Here is a 25,008-nt window from a genome sequence, read left to right as displayed (position 1 = left end):
AAAGTCAGTCATTTTCACTATTAGCATGATTTTAAACACTCCCCAACAATGATTTTCCTCGATTAATGTCAGAACTATCATTCTGTCAGAACTGGATTAGTGTTTTTGTCTGTTCCATAGACCTTCATTGATGTTAAAAAACAAATACATGTCAGGGAAACGTATCCCTGCAATTTCCTCATTCCAAAACATCAGACCCAGATATTTTTTTTTATTGTTGCCCCACAGGCTCTGAGCGACTAACATTTTACAATATCTGAGGGGCCCACTGAAGTCAAGGGCTCATGCACAAGATCACTGATATTCGTAACAAATATCAGTCTTGTGTTTTGCAATGAGGAAATATGCCGCTAAGCACAGTGGTGTGTTTCCCAGATGCGTTTTTAAACAACAGAGGTCTATGGACATACAAATAAGATAAATCAGGCCAATCCAGTTAATCATGAGTAGAGACAAATCATTGTTGGTTTTAGTCTTTGTATGGGGAATGTTAAAATAAATATATAAAATGACTGGCCTTAACCTTTAATAGGGGACATTGTCTTTCTACATACCTACCAACCTGGCTACACCTATGAAAAACACTGAGGAGAGGCCCAAATATATCTAACATACAACCTAATCAAACAAACTTCAGAAGGACAGAAATACAAAACAAGTGTCTCCTAAAACAAATTTGAGTACAATGTACAAATAAACGAGTAATCAATGTAGGTGAATACAGAAAACAGTACAAAGTACTGGGAATGGGCAGTCACTCAAAGTGACTACATAAATGAGAGGCAGATAAACTGAAACCAACAAAAAGAAAAGACGGCTCAGCTGCTCACGTTAAATCACAGCTGTCCTGAAAGAGCTGAGCCATAATTTGAAAGTAGGACAGCCTAATAGCAGCATGGTACTGGAATGCCAGTCCAATCAGTAATGAACAGGTGCAGACAGCTGCTGACCCAATACCAGACAAGCATCCACACATGCTAATTTGCATACTGAGTAACTGTTGGACAGGAGGGGGCAGGGCTGTGACACCCCTCCCCTTGAAAAGCAAAGGCTAGGTGTGTCAATCTAAAGTTACATCACTAAACACAATTGCTGAACAAGGGTTCTACAAGAGATGCTTCTTCTACTCCACTGTCCCACAAAATGAGAACAAATGATATATGCTTACTGTGGTTGGTCGAGTGGTGGAAGATGAGGCAGGCGTGGAATCAGCAGGCAGGTTTGGCACACGAGTCTGACATAGCCTCACAGTGTGGAGTTAGCCTTCTCTTTGAGTTTCCATCTGGAGGTGGGCAAGGTGGAGTGTAAACTAAGCCTTGTTACACAGAGCTAGCAGAGGAGAGTGGAGCATGATGAAGAAGTGTGAACAGAATTCTACCCCACCCATCTCCCTCAGCATCTGCCTCATCTACTGCTACAGACTTCAGTCTTAGGGCTACCCACCCCTTCTCTCAGGGTGCCATCCTCAAGCACAGATTCTCAGCCAATAACTCTGAACACAAGTTCCACCATCTCACCAACTAGAGCTTTAAGCCCATCTTTAACCTTAACTAAGTTCATCTTTCTGGCCAAGGGAGGGTGAAGTGAGTCACAGTCATCAGTTCCACGGCAGTTCTCAATTCGGCCTAATGAGGGCTGGAACACAACTGCTCTCAGCCAACTATCCACACACAGAACAACTTAAAACTCCCCAACCGTTAAAATAATAACTTTGGCATGGAATCCCCTAAAAGAGCCTCCATTTACATTATGACTCAGTTCATTGGGCAAAAGGGAAGTTACTTCCCAGTGAGCTAGCATAAACTTTTAAAGCAGGAGAATAGGTGAGACTAGTTGCTGCTCTTGGATTGGATCACGGGACTGGGACTGGGATGCTGGTCCAATCACTAAGGGAGGGAGGTCGGCCAAGAAACAGATGCAGGCGGCAAGGGAACCAATCCCAAACGGCCATCTGAACAGACCAACTTGCATTTGGACAAAAGGTTATACTCAGAGGCCAGGGCTGTAACACAACATACAAACCTTAGGCTGGGTCATAACAGAATCCTTGTGAATTCCCATCTTTTTGGAAGAGTAATGCTGAATTGCTGAAGTTTAAAATGTTATCACACATCTGATGCACAGTAGCCTATTTATAAATGAGCTGAATGATTCCAATGATTCCTCTACTACTGCCATCTTTAGATTTTAAAAATGAATCTGTTCACTGCCAGTTATTCCCTTCAAGAGCTGAGGTCAGTGGCTACTCAGTGTTTACCCCTCACACCCAACTATGTGGCCCGAGAAATTTGGAGCGGGTGGGCCCTACGATGATGTGCTCACAAAGTCCACACTGTCTAGACAGCCCTGTGCTCACCTAGTCCCACCCCTTCTCTGACCCCTCAGCTGCCTGCCTTTCTCCCTCCTGTGCTCCTCCATACCCATCTCTTGCGCCTTCACTACGGTCAGGTACTCGAAGTCACTGTTCGAGGAGATCTGGACACGCTCATCCTTCACAGCCACCATGGTTCACAGCAGAAGCAGTATCTGCAGAGTCCTGCTTGTGCTGCTCCTTTGTCTCTTGGTAACCTTTGTACACACAGGTAAACCACTTGTTGAGTCTGTTGTTTTCATTTCTGCGGTTGCGTGACAAAAATGCAATTTTGCCTGCTTGTGCCACAACTAATCATCACTCATGGCATTAAAAGTTTAGAGTGCAAGTTATTATGCTATTTTGTTGTTCATGTTCAGGAAAATAGGATGGATTTCTATTACATTTGTAGCCTTATGCTGTCTTTTAATCTGTATAAGAACTTGGAATATGCACGTTTATTTACATTCTAAATGCTTAGTTGTTTGCTTACCGGTTATATTTCTAGATAAGTAGTTTAGCATGTTTAGTCCTCAGTATGTATCAAATCAAAGGTATGTGTATATGTGTCGTTTTGCCCTCTTTTCCACATGCACACACTCAGGCTTGGATGTGAGTCTGCAGCCTGGTGTAAATGGTGCAGTTGTTGAAGCTGTGAAAGCTGCTCTTTGACAAACAGGATGACTCAGTTGCTCTCATGATGCCCGATGTTCATATGAAACTAAAAACCCACTACCCTCTGACTTGAGCTAAACTGAAGTGATTGTGTGTGGTACTGGTAGTAAGCATGCAGAAAATGTTTACAACTAACATCAACTGGTTCTCAGCATGGGCACTGTTTAAGACTTGACAGATTAGAACGCTCACTGGTCTTTGACTTTTACTTACTTCTCTCGGGTGGACTATTCCTCTTTTTGTTACCTCTTAAACCACCTTGAAAAATGGCTCTGAACACAGTAGAGGAGCTCTCAGGCCCAGAGGTCAGAGTACAGGTCAAGAGGGCAGCAGAGTGCCAGGTATATAACAAGTCCGCAGTGTCCTCCGTGTCCTGTGAAAGCACAATATAACTGTGAACTGTCACCTTTTACATTAAACATGATCAAGAGAACTAGGGAAGGGAAGAATGAGTGTACACTGAGTCTCCACTCTGCAGCCTCGTGGCATCATCTTCTTCGCTGTCAGTAATGTGGTAGTTGTACACAATAGGTGATGTTTTCAAATAGTACCAGCAATCTTGACCACAACACCAACCCCGTGACTGAACCAGCATGATATGCAGCCTCACTGGCTGACTCACCATGGCAAACAATCCAAGATGTATCAAATACTGTAAGTTTAAGCAACAAGGTGTGATAACTACTCACTTAATACTACAGACAGTGTGAAAGACTCAGCGCCTTGTTCTGTAAAGCAGAAAAAGGTTCATTACTAACAATCCCAGCAAACAACTCTTCTCATTTCAGAGTGAAGCCAAGGCACAGACACGTCCGATGTCATGTTTAGGCTGTGTAGCTCGCAGTTTCAGTGCTTGGCCAGATTGTGTTTCACACATACACACACACACACACACACACACACACACATCTGCATGCTTTGTCATCTCTCTGGCTGGTGTGAAATCCTGACTGAAGAGGCCTGAGGTACAAACAAATGGCCTTCTGTGTTTTTAGTGTCTGAAATAAGCCCTCCTTTCAGGCTACTGGACTTTTATGTGCCTGGAGTTGTGTGATGTAAGAGACTGAGGATTCTTGATTGACATCTGGTTTTATTACTGCAGTGTTTTCCAACCAGGGGAACTTGTACCTCTGGGGGTACTTCTGCTGTTATCAGTGTGGAAAGCTCAACTAACTCAAACTAATGAACTAACTCAACCAAATTAATTGCAGTTTAATCAAAACACACGCATATACATTTTAAAACAGCCAATTAATTACAAATTAATGACCAGTGAGCTGTAGATCAACATGAGTCAGATCTAACACAATAATATCACATGTAGCAGCTGAGAATGCATGAAAACCAGTTAGCTAACAAAGGTGAACTACTTAGCTAAAATAATGCATAAACAGTTGAAATAAGTGAAAAATAATGAATAAACAGGTAAAAGAGCTGAAAGCATAGTTGAAATATTTGAATCAAAGTAAAGGATAAACAGCAGTGCTGGTGGAGGTGGATACTGGAGTTTATCTGTGAGGCTGCGAGGGTACATCAGTTAAAAGAGGCTGGGAACCACTGACATAGTGGATAAGAATAATATTATATTTTTAGAGACATCAGTAATGTTAATTTCATGTAACAGAAATTACAAGCTTATGTAAACCCCTCTGTGCAAACAAACACGAACGGAAAACATTTTATTATTTTTTGACTTCTTATTAAATCCGACTTTCCAGAAGGTACAGCCTTTTTGCACACAGACTATTTAATAAACAAGTTTATTTGACATCCAGTGCCTAGCCAGTGCCTGGTTTGAGCCTGACCGGTTGTTACTGGTTGCAGCCCGCCATCCTGCATGGCTGCACAAGCTGCCTTTTGTGCCCTCAGCTGAAGGCCTCATTGATGGCTTAGCTGGCCAGAGGCCTGGGCCTCCAAACCTTGAGGCTACACTCGGCTCGCCACAGCAGCATTAAAATACATTAGAAATGCATATCAGAACTAAATTCTATCATAGGCACTGGTGTCTTGGTAATTTTGTCATGTTTTCCTTTCTATTTTGCCACATTAACATGAGGCTTCTTTGATATCAATAAAGAAAAGACAGCATAGAGAATATATGAAAAAGAGTGAAGGAGGTTACTCGGGTCATCAGAGACTGCAAAGTAAATATGTCGAGTTAAATAAGCCAAGTGTAAATATGTTTGGATTATGTTTTTGTTAGTATGTGTGGAGTTGATGATATGTGAATCACTGAGTGTGTCACTGGATGGGCTTACAAATGAAGTTTGTTTATTTTTCAGGAGAGATGAAGATTAAAATTTCCTCCTGTCCCTCTGGTTTTGAAAAGAAAAGCTGTACAGCTGTTCAATTACAAGAGAGATGGCAGCAACCACAATCACAAACACAGTCTGGTGGTTTAGGCTCTTCAACAGAGCATTCCCGGAAGCCAGAGTTGTGTTAGAAAACACAGAAATGTGACCCAGAAAGAAGCCTTGTTTATCTGGCTACTGTAGAGGTGTGAAAACTCTCACAGTAACTTCATGTTCAGATGGGAGAAATGTCAGAAGACATTCTGGGATGGAACGAGAACAGACAATTGACTGGCAGAAGACAAGAGAGCAGAGAGTTGGACAGAAACTGAGCTTCATGCACCTGCCTCATCAACAGGCTGTTTCTGCTATAGCATAAAATATAATCAACCAAACTGTAGCTGAAGGACTTTTGTATACATTAGACAGTCTTGGCTGAGCCCTTATGTAAAAGATAAACATGTCAAAAAACTACCTGTAGCTCAAATGGACAAAATGTTCATCCTCTACAAAGGCACCCTTATGCCCAGGCTTGAGCCGTTAGCCCAGTGACACAAGAGAAAGGCTGTTACAAACAGGGCTGTGTATACAGATCTGCATCCCCAATGCCTCGGTGTGCAGAGAAAGGTCAGAGCCATCAGCAAAGCTGCGCACCTCTTCAGTGAAATTACTGCTTTACGAAACCATACAATAGACCAGTACGATAGGCAGTCATTGTCATACAGTTTAAGATGATTCTAGTGTTCTTCTTGTCCTGCAGAGACCATGGCAGACCCTGCCTCACCAACCAGGGACAACCAGGACACTCTGTCTGGAGAACCGCCCAGTGACGTCACCACCAAAGAATCCTCCCACGACGTTACAGAGCAGACCTTCATCTACAACTATGAGGATACTACACACCCCCAGGCCATGGATGATGAAGAAGGTATAGCTGACACATCTCCAAATGATCTAGCATGAACAACCATACATTTTATATGTATTCCAGTTAAATCTACACCAATGTTTGTGTGTGTGCAGGGGTCCTGGGGCCAGGGGCCATCACAGCCATTGTTATAGCAGTTTTCTTGGGAGCGTCCGTCCTCCTTGCCCTCATCATCATCACGCTCAGGAAATTCACTGCCTCCTAGAGTGAACACTTCCCATCTTGTGTGTGAGTGAGCGAGTGTGGGGGTTTGTACAGCATGAATGTTTGTGAGTCACTGTATCTTTTGCAATTTCTAATTCTCTCTCATCATTTAAGTTGTGCCCTTTGCTTTGCTGTAGATGCTGAAAGTTGTGGCAGGTCCCTTGACTGAGCACAGGTTTACTCCTGTCAACACACGCTGTCACACAACTTGTCCACTTGTTCCTGAAGACCTAATGTTAGAAACTGGCTGGCTCTTCCAGTGGAAATCGTAGCATGTCCCTGTCATTTTTATTTTTTCAAGATCTCACATGCATGCTCTAAAGAGTTTTGAATGTTTGTGGGCTGATGTTTTCTTGAGCATTTGCGATGAAGCAAGTGCTTTTGTTAGTCTCTCACTTTCTCCCTTCAATAAGATATTTGAGATTTACTGTATGTGCCTATCCATGTGGTTATTAGTTTTTCATAATGATTTTACTTTGTGCCAAAACAATTTCCAAATACACTCCCTTGGTGTCAGCCCTGTACTGGTTTTGATGTTTGTGTTCCAACATTTACAAACAGTCGAAATAAGAAACATTTTTGGGAAAGGCTTCTTCAATGAATGTAAACAGGGCAGTTCAGTTGTTTGTTTTATCTGCAGAGCAAATATGAAGTTAGAACACTGACGTGTGTTTTTTTGTTGTTGTTTTATTCACGGGGAAATTTTATTCAGGTAAAATAATTTGGGCTTTTTTCTATACGCCTCAGAGTAATCAACCATACAGCTGAATGTCACTGCCCATTGTTTTTATTTTGAGATCTGAGTTGAATAAAAGAAAAAATGACAATAAATCAGATGTCAAATGTCTGTGACTACTGTGTGGGTTTTTAAAGCTACTCCAACAAATTCTGTTTCAGCCTCGAGGGTCTAGTGAGACTCAAAACAAACGGACACCATAAGCTGATCCTAACTGCTCTTTCCTACTCCCATCATGTTCTGTTTCCTTAGTGACAACATAAACTACAGATGCCTGGTTGCGACAGATTGTACAAAATGCAGCCTCCAGTTTGAAGCTAATGCTAGCTGAGTAAGAAGTAAATTTGGCAGTCCAGTAAAACGCTCTGGTTATTGCTAATGTGACATAAAATACTAACATTACACAAAGCTCAAATTACTCCGAAATTAAAATCATATCACTGATGATAAATGTGTTAAATGCTAATTCATCCAGAAGAAGAATGCCACATTAAGAATATGTTTGATAAGAAGTTGCAAACGGCACTACCATTCTCTGCCCTTGGTCTTTTGGTTGTGGAAGATGAAAGGAGATCATGGAGGTGAAAGCAATGAGAAACTGCACTAAATGAGTGAAATTGTGGATACTACAGTGACAGGCTGAAGGGGTGTTCCTGAACGGTTCTCTTCTGTGCAATGATTCGCTAAGTTGAACAGCAAATCAGAGTGGTCTCGCTCATTGATGAAGCCCACCCCAATTCAACATGCCTAACTGGCCAAAAAGCCACCAATAGGGTCCGACTAGCACCAACAGTGAAGGACACACTGCGAAAACCAGGACAACAGATGCTCGCCAACAGCCGATCTTTGGCTTGGTGTGTCATGGGCCAAAGAATGTTACTTCTTTGGTCTGGCTGCCACTGTTTTTTACAAAACCCCTCTGGTGCTCTGCTTTATTGCCCAGTTCAAAACATTTGTTAGAAAAGTAATGTAATAAGTTATATAACTTTGATTATTAATTAAAATAGTTACATAACATCACATTTTAACAGGGTTAGTAGTAATCTTTCATCTGTTACAATTCAAAAGTAAACTTCCCAACAATGCATCATGTCACATTTAACAGATGAGAGGTCCTCCAGAGCTGGCTTTTCGTAATTACTACTCGTGTTTCCAAAAAATGCTTCTTCTAACCTTCACTAGGGGACAGGTGGGGCTGATTTATGGACCATGTTTTGACAACACAGGACAGAAAAGGGCTGAATAACAACAACAGAAGTGCTGTAGGCAGCAGAGTGTCATGGAGAGGGTTAGGATAGCGGAGAGACACCACATCCTGTTACATTCTCACTTGATTTACCTGACAGTGAGCTCTTAGTTTATGCACCTTTATACACTGTGAACAGAATTGTATTTCTGTAGGATTTTTGGAATTAACACTGTCTTTACTTTTTATTTCTCTATTTGTACCAGTTAGTACTGAAGTACTAAATAAAAAGGCAGTTTGTAATGCTAGCCCTAGAGATGCAAAATAATCAAGGCATGTTTTCAGAAAATATAACAAAAATGCCTTCAAAACATACATTTTGCATTTCTATAACTGATGCCTCTATAAACTGCAAATCATAACTACTTTATTACTATGGAACTGCAATCACTTTATTCTATTGCTGCTGGGGTTCTATTAAAATTAATTTAATTAATATAAAGGGTTTACTGTATCTCAATAAACTCTTTACATAAGCATATGGTTCCAAAACACAGAGGGAAATGTAATGTTAAAAAAAGAATAAATCTGCATTCACTGACACCACTGGCCTTACGTCATTCAGAACAGAAGGCAGCAGTGTGGTTAGCAGCTTCATTTGCAGTAAAAGCTATGGTTTTACTAAACATGAAAGTAATATTTGACATTATTATACCCATTCTAGTTTATGGTGATTCAAATGTGTGCCACTGCTAACTGATGAGGGTAATTTCAAACTTCATCACCAATGAAACCAGACAAAACATCTTCTCACACTAACACATCTCAGCACATGAAACCAGGAAACCCACAAATATAATCACAGTCAAAATCTTCCCCTGCAGCTTCTCGGGAACTTCAAATGTGCTTTGAAAGACCTTTTAGAAAGGAAGACTGATTTCCACAAGCACACTCAGACAAATAAATACTAGTACTAATACCAGTATCAGTATAGAACTCAGAGCAGTAGAGTCATCAGACTGTATTAGTGATCACCACTAGACTTGAGTCAAGTGCTGGAAACTGAGCATAAACAAACTTCTTTAGCCTAAAACATAGGAAGTCAAAAGAATAGGCTATAAGAATATGAAGGCACCTGGTCCAAACCTTTTCTTCAGACATTATTTTTACCAAACCTCCAGAATATGGTGTAGTTGTGTAATCACGCCAACTAAGTTTAGTAAACACTAACATTTACATGGTGCAGTGAACACTCATAATCAATGTGACTTCTTTTTTATACACTAATGGAAATTCCCATCAGAGGGAACGCACGCCACAATCTTATTCAGAAGTACTCGTGAGAGACCTGTGGTGTTAGCCAATACTGTTTCCTCAATTTTATTTCATTTCACAGTTATGTTGGCTTGTGATGTTTGGCTTTTTAGTCTTTCAGCAATTTTTTTACCCATGCCAGCAGCATGGCACTAGAGACGGAAGTGTTGGTCATCTAGTCACTCAGTTGGCTCACCACTTTGGTCCAGATGGAGACATTAGAGTAATGTAGTGGTTTTGAGTGAAATGGCACAAACATTAATGGGATGCCATTTTATCAAGTGCCATCACTGGGTCAGTATATCAATGTCCCATTCCATTGACTTTACCTTCCCATCAGCCTTTACTATACTTTGAGTTTAGTGTTAATTATCAAAAGTTAACATGCTAGCACACTAGAATAAGATGTTAATACTGTACTTGCTAGATATAAGCATGTTAGCATTGCTATACTTAGCATGTTGACATCACATAATTGTCTAATCCGAAATGTCAAAAATAGTAAAGGATGTCCATCAGAATGTCTCAGAACTCAAGGTGATGTCTTTAAATATCTTGTTTTGTACAACCAGCAGTTCAAAGTCCAGTGATTTGGTTCTACATTGCACTACCTGCAGTAATTTTTACAGTGCCTTGCGAAAGTATTCGGCCCCCTTGAACTTTGCGACCTTTTGCCACATTTCAGGCTTCAAACATAAAGATATAAAACTGTAATTTTTTGTGAAGAATCAACAACAAGTGGGACACAATCATGAAGTGGAACGAAATTTATTGGATATTTCAAACTTTTTTAACAAATAAAAAACTGAATAATTGGGCGTGCAAAATTATTCAGCCCCTTTACTTTCAGTGCAGCAAACTCTCTCCAGAAGTTCAGTGAGGATCTCTGAATGATCCAATGTTGACCTAAATGACTAATGATGATAAATAGAATCCACCTGTGTGTAATCAAGTCTCCGTATAAATGCACCTGCACTGTGATAGTCTCAGAGGTCTGTTTAAAGCGCAGAGAGCATCATGAAGAACAAGGAACACACCAGGCAGGTCCGAGATACTGTTGTGGAGAAGTTTAAAGCCGGATTTGGATACAAAAAGATTTCCCAAGCTTTAAACATCCCAAGGAGCACTGTGCAAGTGATAATATTGAAATGGAAGGAGTATCAGACCACTGCAAATCTACCAAGACCTGGCCGTCCCTCTAAACTTTCAGCTCATACAAGGAGAAGACTGATCAGAGATGCAGCCAAGAGGCCCATGATCACTCTGGATGAACTGCAGAGATCTACAGCTGAGGTGGGAGACTCTGTCCATAGGACAACAATCAGTCGTATACTGCACAAATCTGGCCTTTATGGAAGAGTGGCAAGAAGAAAGCCATTTCTTAAAGATATCCATAAAAAGTGTCGTTTAAAGTTTGCCACAAGCCACCTGGGAGACACACCAAACATGTGGAAGAAGGTGCTCTGGTCAGATGAAACCAAAATCGAACTTTTTGGCAACAATGCAAAACGTTATGTTTGGCGTAAAAGCAACACAGCTCATCACCTTGAACACACCATCCCCACTGTCAAACATGGTGGTGGCAGCATCGTGGTTTGGGCCTGCTTTTCTTCAGCAGGGGCAGGGAAGATGGTTAAAATTGATGGGAAGATGGATGGAGCCAAATACAGGACCATTCTGGAAGGAAACCTGATGGAGTCTGCAAAAGACCTGAGACTGGGACGGAGATTTGTCTTCCAACAAGACAATGATCCAAAACATAAAGCAAAATCTACAATGGAATGGTTCACAAATAAACATATCCAGGTGTTAGAATGGCCAAGTCAAAGTCCAGACCTGAATCCAATTGAGAATCTGTGGAAAGAACTGAAAACTGCTGTTCACAAATGCTCTCCATCCAACCTCACTGAGCTTGAGCTGTTTTGCAAGGAGGAATGGGCAAAAATTTCAGTCTCTTGATGTGCAAAACTGATAGAGACATACCCCAAGCGACTTACAGCTGTAATCGGAGCAAAAGGTGGCGCTACAAAGTATTAACTTAAGGGGGCTGAATAATTTTGCACGGCCAATTTTTCAGTTTTTTATTTGTTAAAAAAGTTTGACATATCCAATAAATTTCGTTCCACTTCATGATTGTGTCCCACTTGTTGTTGATTCTTCACAAAAAATTACAGTTTTATATCTTTATGTTTGAAGCCTGAAATGTGGCAAAAGGTCGCAAAGTTCAAGGGGGCCGAATACTTTCGCAAGGCACTGTAAAACAAAGGAAAGTATCAGATCGTCAAATTTTAGAATTAAACAACTAATTGTTTCAGCTGTAGCCTACTGTATATTGTTAGCGCTCTGAAATGTCTCTCAGCACGTAAAAGACAACCAATGTATTTATCACTGCATGCTGTTCATTTCTTCACTTTTACAAACATAAATGAAATCTACTGTTAAAGCGGTTTGCAGTGATCATGCATGCAACTATAATGTGCAGGTTAATAGTAAAACAACCTGGACAAGTTCAAGTCTGCTCTAATTTTAAATGGTTATGATGCACATTTTAATACATATTATGTGTGGCATTTCTCAGGAAGTGGTAATGAAACACCACAGATAAAGAAAGCAGAACTGCGTCTGGCACAGTGCAGAGTGGCAGACACACTGAACGTTCAACTTATAGACTGGCATTCATAAGGTAAGGACACAACTACATTTGGCACTGTACGAGATATTTAATATTAAAGAGTGATACTGTACATCTGACTTACTGAAGTGTTACAGTAAAATGTTAATGAGGAACTAAAGATGAGTTCTACTATTTAACTTTCAGTGACATCTGCAGAGTAGCTTCATACCTGATTCGCTGTGTTCAGTTATGCTTAAATCACTGAACACTCATTATTATTATTATCAGTGTTCAATTAAAGACAGGCATTGAAACATGTAGACTGTGAAAACATACTGTATGTGGCTAGGTGTCTAATCTGATACATTAAGAATCAGCTATTTCCTTGAAAATCTAGGTAAAAATCTAGTTACATTATAAAGATCTAAATAGTTTACTAATTGACTTCAACCTCTACTTGATTCATTACTTCTGTAATTTAAATGTAAACTGAGCATAAAGAGCAATGTTGTCGTCTTTGGACTTTACATCAGAAAGCAGAAACAAAAAAATAAGTTCACGGCTCCTGTACTTGCACAACTGAGATGTTTCAAGTGGTCTGACTCAGGCGTATCGCACATATGTTTGTGTGTGGGGGAAAAAAGTGTAATGAGAGGAAAGAAAAGGTTCATTTCACAGCCGTTGTCTCAACTTAAACTTAGCTTTGAAATCCTGACAGAGTTGTTGATATCAAATTATTTTCCTGCAGTGACACCATGACAAGCAACTGTTCGTTTGAAGAGGTGGACCAGCTGATGAAATATTTGGAGCCGACCATCTATATACCCATATTCCTCTTTGGTCTGATTCTCAATGCTATAGCGCTGTTGGTGTTTTGCAAATTTTTGCGAAAATGGACTGAGTCAACTATCTACATGACCAGCTTGGCTCTGATGGACCTGGTCCTCCTCTTCCCTCTTCCCTTCAAAATGCACGCAACTAATCACCTCTGGCCCGCCCACCTTCAACGTCTCTGTTCAGTGTTGGAAAGCCTGTATTTTGTTGGGATTTATGGCAGCATCTACATCATCATGTGCATAGCGGTAGATCGATGGCTTGCTATCTGTCACCCGTTCAAAGCTAAGCAGCTGCGTTCACCCAAAGCGGCTCTGGGGACCTGTGTGGGGGTCTGGTTACTGGTGCTGGCAGCAATGTCTTCAACCATCTACCGCTTCGGGGAGGGCAGGCAGACATACTTCCACTGCTTCCATGGGTTTTCAGAGAACGGCTGGAGCCCTTCAGTGATCATCTCTCTGCTGATATTTGGCTTCCTCATACCTGCACTGGTGGTGGTTTACTGCTCGGTCCAGACCGTCTGGGCACTTCAGCAGTCTGGCCAGCACAGCCCCAAGAGCCAGGCCTGCGTGAAGATCATCTACAGCAGCCTGAGTGCCTTCCTGGTGCCTTTCACACCGAGCCACCTGGGCATCCTCCTGCAGTTTCTGGTGAGTGAAACTGCGAGTTCATTTTATGTAAACTGAACTCTGAAGTGAAGAGAGTGAAACAGAAGTAGATAAAGGTGACAAAACAATGTCACGCCATGGTCTATTCAGTGGCTGTCCTGGAGCTTCTGATCCTCAGCTAATCATCAAATGTGGTCCTGCCCACTTCTCATGGTGTTTAAATTCCATTTTTTCTGATCATTTGAAGAACTTCTCATCCACGTTGGCTCAGCAATGACAGGCTTCATTCCAAAATATAGTACGTCCATAGAAAACATATCAAGCAGTGTCTAAAAGTCCTAATTAATTTTGGAATAACAAATAAACTACTTAAGATGACTGAATAGCTTATTTTAAATCAGGGATTTATTTGTTTTCTCATGGACAGAATTTTTAGGTTTTCGCCTAAATTGAAGCCTACACATAATAACAGGTTGTTCAAACCTCAGTGTCCTCACTAGTTTAAATGTGCTCACAGCCCTGATACTGAAATGCTGGGTATCATTTGTATATAAATGTTATAAATCTAGTTTTTAAACTGTTATTACAGCATAGTCTAACAAATGTAACCATATAACAGCAGATGTCTGGAGAGATTATCTTCAAAAAAAAAATCCTGATAAGAACATGCAAAACTAGAGTTCACACTCTGGTGTTATCCTGAAATTTTAAAAACCATTATTTCCATACATGTAGGCAGGATGGCAGACTAATCTTTCACTGTCCTCTATGTGTAACTCTTCCCATATTTCTCAGGTGCACCAAGGAATCATTCAGGACTGCGGCAACAAGACCAGAATCAGCCTGTTCATACAGATAGCTATGTGTCTGTCCAACATCACCTGCTGTCTGGACGCTCTGTGCTACTACTTCATCGCCCATGAGGTGAGGAGCACCAAACACACCTTCAGGATGACAGTAAGAAGAGCCACCTTCAGCACTTCAGAGCTCTGAACATGAGATAAAGACAATTCAAGTTAAAATATAATCAGTTGCCAGAGGACCACTAGTAGTGAATACAACATCTGGCTTCTTGAGTTTTTGCAGGGCAACGAAAGTTAAAAAGAGCCAACGATGTGTGTTCGCTATCTTAGAGGCGAGTGCGGGATGCCACACAACAGAAATGAGTGGTACAGAAGCAGGTCAGAGTGCAAACTCAACCAAGTACAGATGAGAGTAAGGCTAAAATGTTGTATTGCAAAAGATCTGATGAGCACTGATACGTCAGTTGGTCCACTGACAGGAAGTTGGTAGGCACCTCTGAAACCCAAAGCGTAGGCTGCAAGAAGAAAATCTGCCAATGAACCACAATGTGTCGTTTCTAGAATGGGAACAAGGTAGAAGGTTCAAAGTACTGTCAGGTAGTCTGGTCCTATACACTGACAGCAATGAGACACTGAAGTGGGTATGATTCATTTTAAAGAAGTACAACGTTGTCTATTCTCAAGTAGCAAAGTCAAAGGTTCGGTATGTGATATGCACTTTTACAGTTTTACTGATGTCCGCATCAGAAGACGTCACCCACCTAAGGTCAGGAGCAATTTGGGTCAATAGATATTAAATTATGAAACTTCTATGAAACAACAAATTATGATCATAATCATAGGTTTTAATTATATAGTAACTCTCATACAAAATGTAGATTTACAAATAAAGTCAACCTGAGATTATACCTTTAACAAGTTTCTTCTAATGTGAATGAGGAGGCAAACAAGCGGACAGGCTGCTAAAGGTTTTATTAACAGAAACTGATTATTATTTTTAATTTTTTCTTGCTTATCACTTCTTATCTTCTTGAGGCTCATCACAATGAACCTATAAGATGTTCTTTTGGTCATGAAATGTAAATATGTTTATAGGTCATTTGTATTTGCCTTTTTCTTTTAATGACATAATGTAGCTTCATGTGCAATAATGTTGTCCTGAGCTGTAAACTGTAGATAGGACAGTTTTAATGTCAGTATGTTCACAGTGGGACGACACTTATGTGAACAAAGTCAAAGCTAAACCCAAATGGAAAGCTGTACGTAAAATACATTAAGCCATCCTCGGACTTACTCTGCTCATGTTCACTAAATGTGTTAGGTGTTCTTGACTCTACAAAGTGTTAAGTTACGAGATTTAATGAACATTATTGCTACTTTTATCATATTAAATAATCTGTGAAAAGTTCTTTTCTAAGACCAGAACCAAGACATTAAACTGTCACGTTCTGGTTTAGTGTTTGTTTCAATACTCTCACTTTGAACTTTTGTGTTTTTTGTTCACACCAAGTTTTATTTTGTTTCTGTTACTTCATTTTCTGTTTCTTTTAATATAATCCATTTCATTTAAATGGATTTTGTTTATGTGAAACCAGGGGGTTTCTCAAGCTGACACAGCTCATAGTTCTAGTCGGTTTTTGTTCTTCTGGTCTGTAAAATAAAGTATTGTAAACCTAGATCAAGAATATGATGTAAAATGAATATTAATCATAGCAAAGCCCTTGACAGGGGGATAATGTACATTTTTAGACACTTTATTTTTACAGCTATGTCTATTTTGAAAGATTTTTGATGTGTTACATTTGCAGCAATGAAGCTGCAGTTTTCATTTGTTTAGAAACAAACGCCCACTCATCTCATGCTACACATTAACGTATTTGTAGCATGTCCCAGAGAAACTGTTCATTCCAGTTACCCATATGTGTGTGCAGGCTGTGAGAAAGTTCAAAGGAAAAATGTTTTGTCTTTCTTAAGACTATGCTGGAGCTATTGAAATTATTCTATCCAAAAATTTTCACATTTCTAGTGTGTACGCTTTACCAAGTCCGTTATTAACATTCAAAAGACAAAGAAAAGTTTTATCATTTATTTTTAAAGCAGCAAGATTTTACAAGAAAAATCAACTGTACAGCAAAACAAGGTATTCAAGGTGAAATATGAGCACATATCACAGGTCTCTCTCAACAGAGACTAATTTGCTCCAGGCTGAACATTAAAAACAATCCCCAAATCTTTTTGAGTTGGGACGAAAATCAACATTGTAGAGATAATGCCAATATGAAGGACTGGGAACTGGCAAGAGCTGAAGACAACAGACAAACCCAGACAAAGAGGAGGAAGAACAAGACAAAAGGAGTTTTAGCCTTTGATATCATCTACAGTAAGTGATCTAGACTAAAAATATTCCATAAATCCTTAATACTAAGCATAGCATCGCTGACTGCAGACTTTGGTTCCTTCTGTCCCTCTAAAGCTACTAATTACAGTCAAAAGCCATTTATATCCAAGGAAAAGGAAAGTGTGATACCAAAGGAAATAAAGAGACGCACCATAAAGAAATGTTCAGTCACAAAACAAGTTGATTTCAGATAAAAATTGATGCATGTAACAATATGAAATCCAGAGGAAAATCAATTTACAGTAGATATTGCTTAGGAACAAAGTTATTTACACCATTCATTAATGATATAAACTAGCAAAGAAACGTTTAAACTACATGAGGTATGTTTTGCCATTTTCTAACATTCAAACAAAATAAAACAACAGCCAAGAAACAAATATTATGAGTGCACAGTGCAAGCAGCTTCCAAGCCACTTTAACATCCCCCACAGTGCACTGGGTTACTAATTCACAATAAGGACAAGTCTAAAAATAAAACAATCAAGTTCTTTGATGATGACACACATTAATATTAACTTGTTCTGCACAACATGACAAGCTACAGATATATCTAAACACATTTATAACATCCATTTAAATAAAAAACATGAATACAAGAGCATTTCTAACTTGAGACAAAAAAAAAAACTAACATTAAAACAAACTGTTGGACAAATACTTGCTCTTAAAGTGCAGTTAAAAGCCTAAAGAATTCAAGAGGTAAGGTTTGAAATTTGCTTCAGTGTTGGATGGCTGTGATTTCCGTCTCAGATTTAGACCATGCTGCAGAAAACGGTCTCAACCACAAAAGTGTTTTCAAAGTGACGAATGCTGTGGCAATTCTTTGTCTCACGCCTCTCAATACCTGAAAGAGAAAACAAGAAACTTTTTAAAAAATTCTGTTCTCTACTGAAAGTGGAGGCTTGTCATGTGCACATAACTTCCACCACTACCAAACACATGTCATCCATTTTGAATCAGCAGTGGTGATCCCCTCAAATCATATCCATATATGCGCTCAGGGGAAGTTTGTTGCATCACTTCTCCAGCTCTCATGCCAGTCAAAGGCAGCAATGAAAGATATCACTGATGCGCATCACTGCCACCTCCACAATTACTGCTATGTGAGTCACTACAAGTGATTCACATAGCAGGAAGTTCCCAGGCTGCACCCACACACACACACACTGTCATGATAACCACGCTGCTAGGCTGCCAAAGGAGGATTTTACACAACAGACACACCGTCTGAAATGGCCACTAGGAAGCCCGTATTTGGTTTTGGGTGTATTTGATTTCTGCATGGTCACTCACTCTCAAGTTTGCTCCTACACACTAAAACTAAACAGCAGATTCTCTGTGAGTCACTGGCGCATATTTTCCACCAGCACACGCCAACATTTCACACGAGTTGGTGTTAAAGAGGGCGATTAAAACAGCAGTGACCCACCACTCACTATTTAGCATATCATATCGCCTGAGTAGACTGGAAAAGGAAATGAATGTGTACTTACGTCGGCGCTGGTTGTGGCGTCTGAGGCGATAGGTTTCTTTGCCATAGCAGAGCCTATGGATGAATGGGCCCAGCTGCCTCATGTTCCTCACCCTCCCCGTCACCGCCATCTCCTCCTGGATGATGTAAGTCTGAGGAAGGTACGTCCCTCTCTGTGACAAAGAGACACACATGAATCACTCTGTCAATCTGTCTGTGGGAAGAACACTGCAGACAGGATGACAAGAACACAGTCCTTCAGCAAATGCGGAGAGTGCCTCACCTTGACATTAACGAGCAGTTCCCACAGGCTCCGTGGAGGCATCACCACAGTCGTGTTCAGCTCAGTGATGTAGCATTTGTCCAAAGCAATGTCATGGTAAGCTGTAAGGCCCTAGAGAAAATATTTTAAAAATATTAAAACCTCAGCCATAATAAAACACTTTGATGAGAAAATATAATGAGAGAAAACCAAACCAGTGACACCTACCCTCTCAAAGTCATGGATAATATCAGCAGGGTCGCTGCTACCAAAGTGTGGCACAGGTACGCTGATCTGTTCATAGTTGTCGTCAAAATAGATGCCAACATTCTCCTCGAGTTCTTGCCGCCCCCTCAGAGGAGCAAACACAGAGTCCTCGTAGATAACCCGGCAGTGGAACAAGCTGTCTTCTGGGATCTGCTAATGAGATGCAACCGAGCTGAGTGTGACAGGTACTTGGGGCAATATTAACAGCTTTTTACACTGTGTAGGTAGAATGATCTGACCTGTGGTATAAAGTAGTGACGATAGATGCAGACAGAGGCCAGCACCAGTCCTGATATGAAAACCACCAGGCCAAAAGCGAGGCAGCACAGCTTCTTCGGCTGGACAGAATGACCCAGCCGCTCCTGTGATGAGAACAGCACTTTGGTTAAGGGACAGGTCGAGATCAACAAGGAAACTTAAGACAATTTGGAAAATATTGAACAGCACTTTGGTTAAGGGACAGGTCGGGATCAACAAGGAAATTTAAGACAATTTGGAAAATTAACATTAAAGTAACACAGCTTGGCAGTAAACCTGAAATTAATCATCCACTGTTTTAACAGGGTATCAGTGGACATAACGAAATTTCACACTTCCATGCTTTCATGTACAAAGTCCGAAACATAACGGGGTTAATTCTGACACAAAGCGGTTGCCAAGTCGTTACTCCAGGGAGGATATCTTGTAGACGTAGGATGGACTGGAAAGAGGTATGCCAGATGCCCACCCACAGTCTCTCATTCAGTCTTCTACTTCTCCTTACTACCGTTGCTATGGAGAGTGAAAGTCGGGAGAACAGACTGTGCCAGGCTCTGACGGAGTTGCTGGCACGTGGCCGTCTGGGTCTATTCTTAGAGGCCTACTTATGCTCTACATTTGCAGTTTGTTTCCTAGCACCTCCAGCAGGAGTCAAAACGAGAGCAACTACGTAGAGCAGGAGTCCCTCAGCAGAGGACATATTAATAGATCTACACACACTGCTTGCGTCAGAGCTAATCAGAAGTCACACAGCATTTGAGCTCATGCATTTGACTTCTGTTGACGTAACAGGCGATGGAATATTTGCAGAAGTGATAGATGCATCATCAAGTGGTATTAATTGTGTACTGTGTGCTTGGGGGAAAAGGATGAGGCTCAGACTGGCACACATCCAATTATTTTACCTCCTGGGAGGTGTTCCAAAAAAGGATGCTAAGAAAAGCTGGACACTTAGTGACATGCCTGACCTGCTAAACATCCCAAACTAAACATGCCAAAATCCACCTCAGAAACGATCAGGATAACTGAACACGTTTAATCAATAATAATGTTGTTATGAGCACAACAAATGTCTGTCTATCCTGGATTTCAACTTTTCACTCATAGGCCCATGCACCCTCTGGTGCTACCTGCAGGATTCATGTGGTATAACACCTCATGACGTCACCGCACCTGACAGTTATATGTGCTCATCTAGACATGGGGGGGGGCTGAAGCTATGTGCACATATACATTTGTTTAAAATCAATCAATCCTTTATGAAGCACTTATAGGAATGATGAGATAGTCTGATAAGGACACACACACACACTGGAATGTCATGTGCAGCAGCTGCTGGTGGTGGTGGCCACACAACAGAACGTAATGACAACATCCCTAGGCTGGGACAGTCTGCACTGTTGGGTCTACTCCCTTGTAGTTATAACAGTATTACACAATAAGCTTTTCTTCTGTCAGAAATATTCTTCACCAGCAAAAAGTACTGATAAACAGCAGTAGTATGATTCACCCATTTAGTTATAGTCATTTAAAAATGCATAGATGCAATACATTAAGCATATATTGGTTGCAAAACTACTTAAATTTAAACCACAATAAGTGACATTTTTATGGATGAACAGCTAAATTAAACAGCTAAGAATATGCAGGTTAAAGTTAACCCGTCTAGCTACATTAGCCTATGCATCGTCTACTAATGCTCCACAGACTTAAGATAAATGCCACAACATGCAACAAAGAAGGACAGCGTGCAAACTCACTTGAGCCTGGGGTATAGTGATCTTGTCTTCATCGATCTCTTTTTCGGGCTTCTGGGCCGAAACTGGCTGGAAAGTGATCTTCACCATGTTTGTTTGCTCAGTGTATATTTGCTCTGTCTCGTTTCTGGTTCAGTGCGCTGGTTTCGTTCACCGGGCCGGGAAGATTATATAGCGGCGGACCAGTCTCGCCCCCGGGGTTCAGTGACCTCAGATGAGCGTCTTCTCTGACGAACAAGCACCGTGTGGGTCTGAAGGAAAAGCCGCCTCGCCGCCGTCAAAATAAGAGTGCATATCCGGCTAAAATGTTTACACTTAAGACGGAATACACCTTTTGTGGGCTCTCTGGTTTATACATAACTATATTCGAATGTCTGAAGCTGATAAGGTTCGGAAATTATGACTGTACCTCCAGTTTGTTGCAATAAGAATATGCTGTGCTCTTATTGTGAAAGCAACTACCAGATATGGTAGTGCTTTCCGTATTTTATTTAAAGCTGCATCTCTTTTTCTCAACCATGTTCCCAACACTATCATCCGGAAATGTAGGGATGTTCCAAACTCTCAGCCAGCTGCTAGACTGTACTAAAACTAGCACAAGGTCACTACTACTGCTGCTGCTAATAATAATAATTAAAATGAATAATCAATAATAACGTCCACTTATGGTCTCATCATGGCTTGTAATGCATACAGTTCATGTTGTACTGTGAATTGTGTATGCCTAGCCCTTGGCTTTTAAATTTAAAATAATATATTGTAATGCAATGTAATTTATGCATTGGTATAGTATAAAACTCTATAGTACATGTAAATTGACCTCAAAACAAATATGACATTTCTAAAAACAGGTCACCATCTTTAGTTGCTAAGTGGCCTTTTTGGCTAAAGATACTTTAAAAATGTATGTTATGGTTAAATGATCATTTGGCCACATTAATGTCCTAACAGTCAGATTATTAATAGTAGGCTACTTATAACAGTGGGCTCATTGCAAACCAAACTACATGTACATGCAAATTACACAAAACATTTGCACACACAGCTCTTATCACGGTATGATTAGACAGGACATGGTGAACACAGTAAATGCTTTACTACTGACATAAGCCACACAGTGTGCTGAATTTGGATAAATTTGAGTAACCGATACAAGTCTGAAAAGCTCTACTTCCTGTACAAATTATACTAGAACAGACATAATCTAAATCCAAGGATGTTTGCCACTACAACAGACTCAGCACCGTTTCGAGCTGTTTGATCATTCCTAGAGGCTGCAGGCTCTTTACAGTCTTGATGCACTTCACAAATGGCTTGTATTGTCCATTTCACATTAATTATTTACTATTTCCCCCTAAAGGAGTGGAGCAATAGCCTCATCCTCATAGGTTAGGTGGACTGTTGTCTCACAATCAAGCATGAAATAGGCCTAGCTGACTGATGATGCAAGGTGAGAATTGGGAGATCTCTGGAGTTGAGCACCCTTGAAAAAGCAACGTTTACGATACTTAACATTAACGAGCAAGGGCTTAAGTGTTATTTACCTATTTTTGCAAGATGAGTGCTAAAATGATCTACACTTGTACTTATAACATTTGTGGTCATCAAAGATAGACCATATTATGTTTCAAATGTAGCTACAGAAGTGGTTGGCATTATTTAGGGATTCGTTTGGTTCATGGTTTCCATCTGTTTGTCTACATCATGATGTGCATGGTTCGTGAATTAGACAGAAATTGGGACAAAAGCAAGCACTGGTCCCGCGATTGGCGGGTACGAGCGTTGCGCGCCCTAGATGTGTCTTGCTTATTCCCCCAGCTAGTTCACCTATTCACATGTAAATGAGCCGTCATATATACCTAGTACATGCCCCCTCGGAGCAGCATTGACGACCCCAGTTTTCCTCCAAGCTTTGCTGGCCGCTGGGATCACCAGGCCATCTGTCCCATTGACGAGCTGTAACGGCTCTTCGGATTACAGTCTAGTCCAGTGGGCTTCTGGCAGCGCCTGGGTTAAACTTCAACATGGCCCCCATCCGAAACAACACAAGCGAAACGGACAGAGGTGATAATAGCAGTGGCATCACTTCTGACAGAAAGGTAAGGGACTGCGTGCGCACTTTGTGTCGGTATTTGTTTCAACTTGGCTGAAAACCGACTAACTTCAGTGCCCTTGCCATTTTGGCAGATGAGGAAACCTCTGGTCGAGAAGAAGAGAAGGGCTCGCATCAATCAAAGTTTACAAGAACTCAGGGCTCTCGTTGCTGACGCAGATGTAAGACGAATTCCATATAGCTTTATGCCCCGCTTTATGTTGTGTTGTTTCTAAAATGACCTAACTTGCTATGTACTTATTTATCGAGCTTCTGTTGCCTTGTATAGTGTTGCTGCTCACTTTTTCCTCAACCGCTGCAGTTCACCTTACAAACGAAGATGGAGAATGCAGAAGTTCTGGAGATGACGGTGAAACGAGTCCAAAGAATCCTGCAAAACCGCGCAGAAGGTAAACATCACATACTTAGGTTTACTTGGGAACAAGCAAAAGTTCAGTACATGTTTTACTGTTCAACAACAAATATTAGCCTATCTATGAAAAGTAGCATACCAGTTAATTTACTTACGGAGCTAAACATTCGTAATTGACTGAGCGTTTATAGTTGAGTTTCACCAGCTCCTGAGTTAACGGCTGTTTTTAATTGTGTCTCTATAAGTAGAAGCAGTGAACCGGGAAGCCTGTGAGCGATTTGCCGCCGGCTACATTCAGTGCATGCATGACGTGCACACCTTCGTGTCTAGCTGCCCGGGAATAGACCCAACGTTGGCAGCAGAGCTGCTAAACCACCTCCTGGAGAGCATGCCCCTGAACGATGAGGATCGCTTCCGGGTGATGCTGCTGGACCACCCCGGCAGTAACAGCATATGTTCACTGTCTGAGAGCATGTACACGGACCTGGAGTCTCGGGCCCCTTCCTCCACCTCTATCGATGACCTGTGTTCAGACCTGGATGACACAGACTCAGAGCAAAGCCATGTTTCTTCCTCAGAGGAGGCTGATGGCCAGGATGTGCACAGCTTGCCTTCTGTGACTTACTCCAAGGCAATGTGGAGGCCCTGGTAGATGATCTAAAAAGGAAAAGCATGTTTTATACTACACTAGGTGAATTAAAGCTTTGTGTTAGGATGTTGTGTGGTCTAGGCCTTAGTACATGACAAAACCACTGCTGGCATGACAACTTTGAATCCTGTTGAAAGGCATTTGTGAAGCTCTTTGTAAAATTAATTGGAACTACAATTAACTAAAATATATTTAATAAATAGGATGTGATTGAGTTTTGCTGAGGTCGGTGACCTATAGTCTTCATTTGGAAGGGGTTAAATGCATATGTAAATATTTACTTATTGAATATTTTGACTGGCTGTATAGAAGATAGCTATCCCAATAGAAACACAATGTTAGTGGAGTGTAAATTATTACTTATTTAGGATGTTCTTTAACTTTGTATTTATAAGCTTCATGTTACTGTTAGTAGGCTACCTCATCTGATGTGCCCTAGTTTGAACATTTCAATAAATATTGTTTTAAATTCTATTTGTCCAGCAGCTTCACCGAAAGAGACACATTTACATAAACAAGAATCCCACTAACCACCCACCCAAGGCTGTTTTCATGATATTAGTTCTTACTCTGCAATTGTGGGCCATTTGTGTGCACACACTCTCTCTCTAAGATCCCTTAGCACATCGTAGGCATTTCTGAGGTGTGAAATGAGTAATCCACTCACTCCTTATATAGGCCTAGTTGAGGATTTGACAAATGAGTTTCATAACTTCAGCTTCCCAGTGTTAAAATAACATGGACACAAATAACTTGCATGAGGAAGTTATTTGTGCTCTTAACTAATAAAGCCCCCACTGTTGAGCATTATTGTATTAATTGATCAGTTTCAGCAGTGTATCAGCTTTTCATTGTATTCTAGTGTATTGTACCATGAATGGGGCTTTCATGCAGGACAGTAGCTGCAGTTGTTTGCCAAATACTATAGTGTTTGA

The 25,008-nt window shown here is 40.8% G+C and overlaps 4 protein-coding genes across 9 annotated transcripts; 3 read left to right on the top strand and 1 right to left on the bottom strand.

Moving 5' to 3' along the window:
- The first annotated feature begins 2,193 nt into the window (after positions 1 to 2,193).
- Positions 2,194 to 6,724, top strand: snorc (secondary ossification center associated regulator of chondrocyte maturation). Its single transcript, XM_020595865.1, has 5 exons — positions 2,194 to 2,297; positions 2,386 to 2,582; positions 6,077 to 6,244; positions 6,340 to 6,472; positions 6,586 to 6,724. Exons 1-4 carry the CDS (start codon positions 2,194 to 2,196, stop codon positions 6,447 to 6,449), a joined length of 579 nt encoding a protein of 192 aa, XP_020451521.1. The 3' UTR covers positions 6,450 to 6,472; positions 6,586 to 6,724.
- Positions 6,725 to 12,329: 5,605 nt separating this feature from the next.
- Positions 12,330 to 16,177, top strand: LOC109957661 (G-protein coupled receptor 55). The gene is made up of 3 exons (XM_020595717.1): positions 12,330 to 12,367; positions 13,047 to 13,782; positions 14,536 to 16,177. The coding sequence occupies exons 2-3, from the start codon at positions 13,054 to 13,056 to the stop codon at positions 14,731 to 14,733; spliced, it is 927 nt and encodes a 308-aa protein (XP_020451373.1). The 5' UTR covers positions 12,330 to 12,367; positions 13,047 to 13,053; the 3' UTR covers positions 14,734 to 16,177.
- Positions 16,178 to 16,614: 437 nt separating this feature from the next.
- On the bottom strand, positions 16,615 to 23,441 carry itm2cb (integral membrane protein 2Cb). Of its 3 annotated transcripts, none has more exons than XM_020595815.1 (7): positions 23,354 to 23,441; positions 20,963 to 21,210; positions 19,184 to 19,306; positions 18,906 to 19,094; positions 18,699 to 18,809; positions 18,438 to 18,588; positions 16,615 to 17,788 (listed from the first exon to the last, which is right to left on the bottom strand). In XM_020595815.1, exons 2-7 carry the CDS (start codon positions 21,047 to 21,049, stop codon positions 17,697 to 17,699), a joined length of 753 nt encoding a protein of 250 aa, XP_020451471.1. In that variant the 5' UTR covers positions 21,050 to 21,210; positions 23,354 to 23,441; the 3' UTR covers positions 16,615 to 17,696. The 3 variants fall into 3 exon arrangements, with proteins under 3 accessions (XP_020451471.1, XP_020451470.1, XP_020451472.1); XM_020595814.1 differs by having other exon boundaries at positions 20,963 to 21,259; positions 23,354 to 23,432; XM_020595816.1 differs by having other exon boundaries at positions 20,963 to 21,226; positions 23,354 to 23,428.
- Positions 21,612 to 24,966, top strand: hes6 (hes family bHLH transcription factor 6). 4 transcript variants are annotated; one of them, XM_020595819.1, is made up of 4 exons: positions 21,612 to 23,058; positions 23,147 to 23,233; positions 23,341 to 23,461; positions 23,673 to 24,966. In XM_020595819.1, exons 1-4 carry the CDS (start codon positions 22,984 to 22,986, stop codon positions 24,074 to 24,076), a joined length of 687 nt encoding a protein of 228 aa, XP_020451475.1. In that variant the 5' UTR covers positions 21,612 to 22,983; the 3' UTR covers positions 24,077 to 24,966. The 4 variants fall into 4 exon arrangements, with proteins under 4 accessions (XP_020451475.1, XP_020451477.1, XP_020451473.1 ...); XM_020595821.1 differs by having other exon boundaries at positions 21,617 to 23,058; positions 23,374 to 23,461; XM_020595817.1 differs by having other exon boundaries at positions 21,617 to 23,058; positions 23,670 to 24,966.
- The last annotated feature ends 42 nt before the right edge of the window (positions 24,967 to 25,008 follow it).

The sequence above is a fragment of the Monopterus albus genome, unplaced genomic scaffold (genome assembly GCF_001952655.1).
Source record: "Monopterus albus unplaced genomic scaffold, M_albus_1.0 scaffold28.1, whole genome shotgun sequence".
Classification (NCBI taxonomy): Eukaryota; Metazoa; Chordata; class Actinopteri; order Synbranchiformes; family Synbranchidae; genus Monopterus; species Monopterus albus.
This window is presented reverse-complemented; position numbering and strand designations above follow the sequence as displayed.

Excerpts from the sequence above, each read along its gene's own strand:
- snorc (XM_020595865.1), top strand. The coding sequence starts at position 2,194 with ATGAATCTGTTCACTGCCAGTTATTCCCTTCAAGAGCTGAGGTCAGTG. Across the intron at positions 2,298-2,385 it reads GCCCGAGAAATTTGGAGCGG|CTGCCTGCCTTTCTCCCTCC; the intron begins GTGGGCCCTACG and ends CTGACCCCTCAG. Across the intron at positions 2,583-6,076 it reads GGTAACCTTTGTACACACAG|AGACCATGGCAGACCCTGCC; the intron begins GTAAACCACTTG and ends CTTGTCCTGCAG.
- hes6 (XM_020595817.1), top strand. The coding sequence starts at position 22,984 with ATGGCCCCCATCCGAAACAACACAAGCGAAACGGACAGAGGTGATAAT. Across the intron at positions 23,234-23,340 it reads CTCTCGTTGCTGACGCAGAT|TGTTGCTGCTCACTTTTTCC; the intron begins GTAAGACGAATT and ends TGCCTTGTATAG. Across the intron at positions 23,462-23,669 it reads CCTGCAAAACCGCGCAGAAG|TAGAAGCAGTGAACCGGGAA; the intron begins GTAAACATCACA and ends TGTCTCTATAAG.
- LOC109957661 (XM_020595717.1), top strand. The coding sequence starts at position 13,054 with ATGACAAGCAACTGTTCGTTTGAAGAGGTGGACCAGCTGATGAAATAT. Across the intron at positions 13,783-14,535 it reads GCATCCTCCTGCAGTTTCTG|GTGCACCAAGGAATCATTCA; the intron begins GTGAGTGAAACT and ends CATATTTCTCAG.
- itm2cb (XM_020595815.1), bottom strand. The coding sequence starts at position 21,049 with ATGGTGAAGATCACTTTCCAGCCAGTTTCGGCCCAGAAGCCCGAAAAA. Across the intron at positions 19,307-20,962 it reads TCACTATACCCCAGGCTCAA|GAGCGGCTGGGTCATTCTGT; the intron begins GTGAGTTTGCAC and ends TTCTCATCACAG. Across the intron at positions 18,810-18,905 it reads TTATCCATGACTTTGAGAGG|GGCCTTACAGCTTACCATGA; the intron begins GTAGGTGTCACT and ends TATTTTCTCTAG.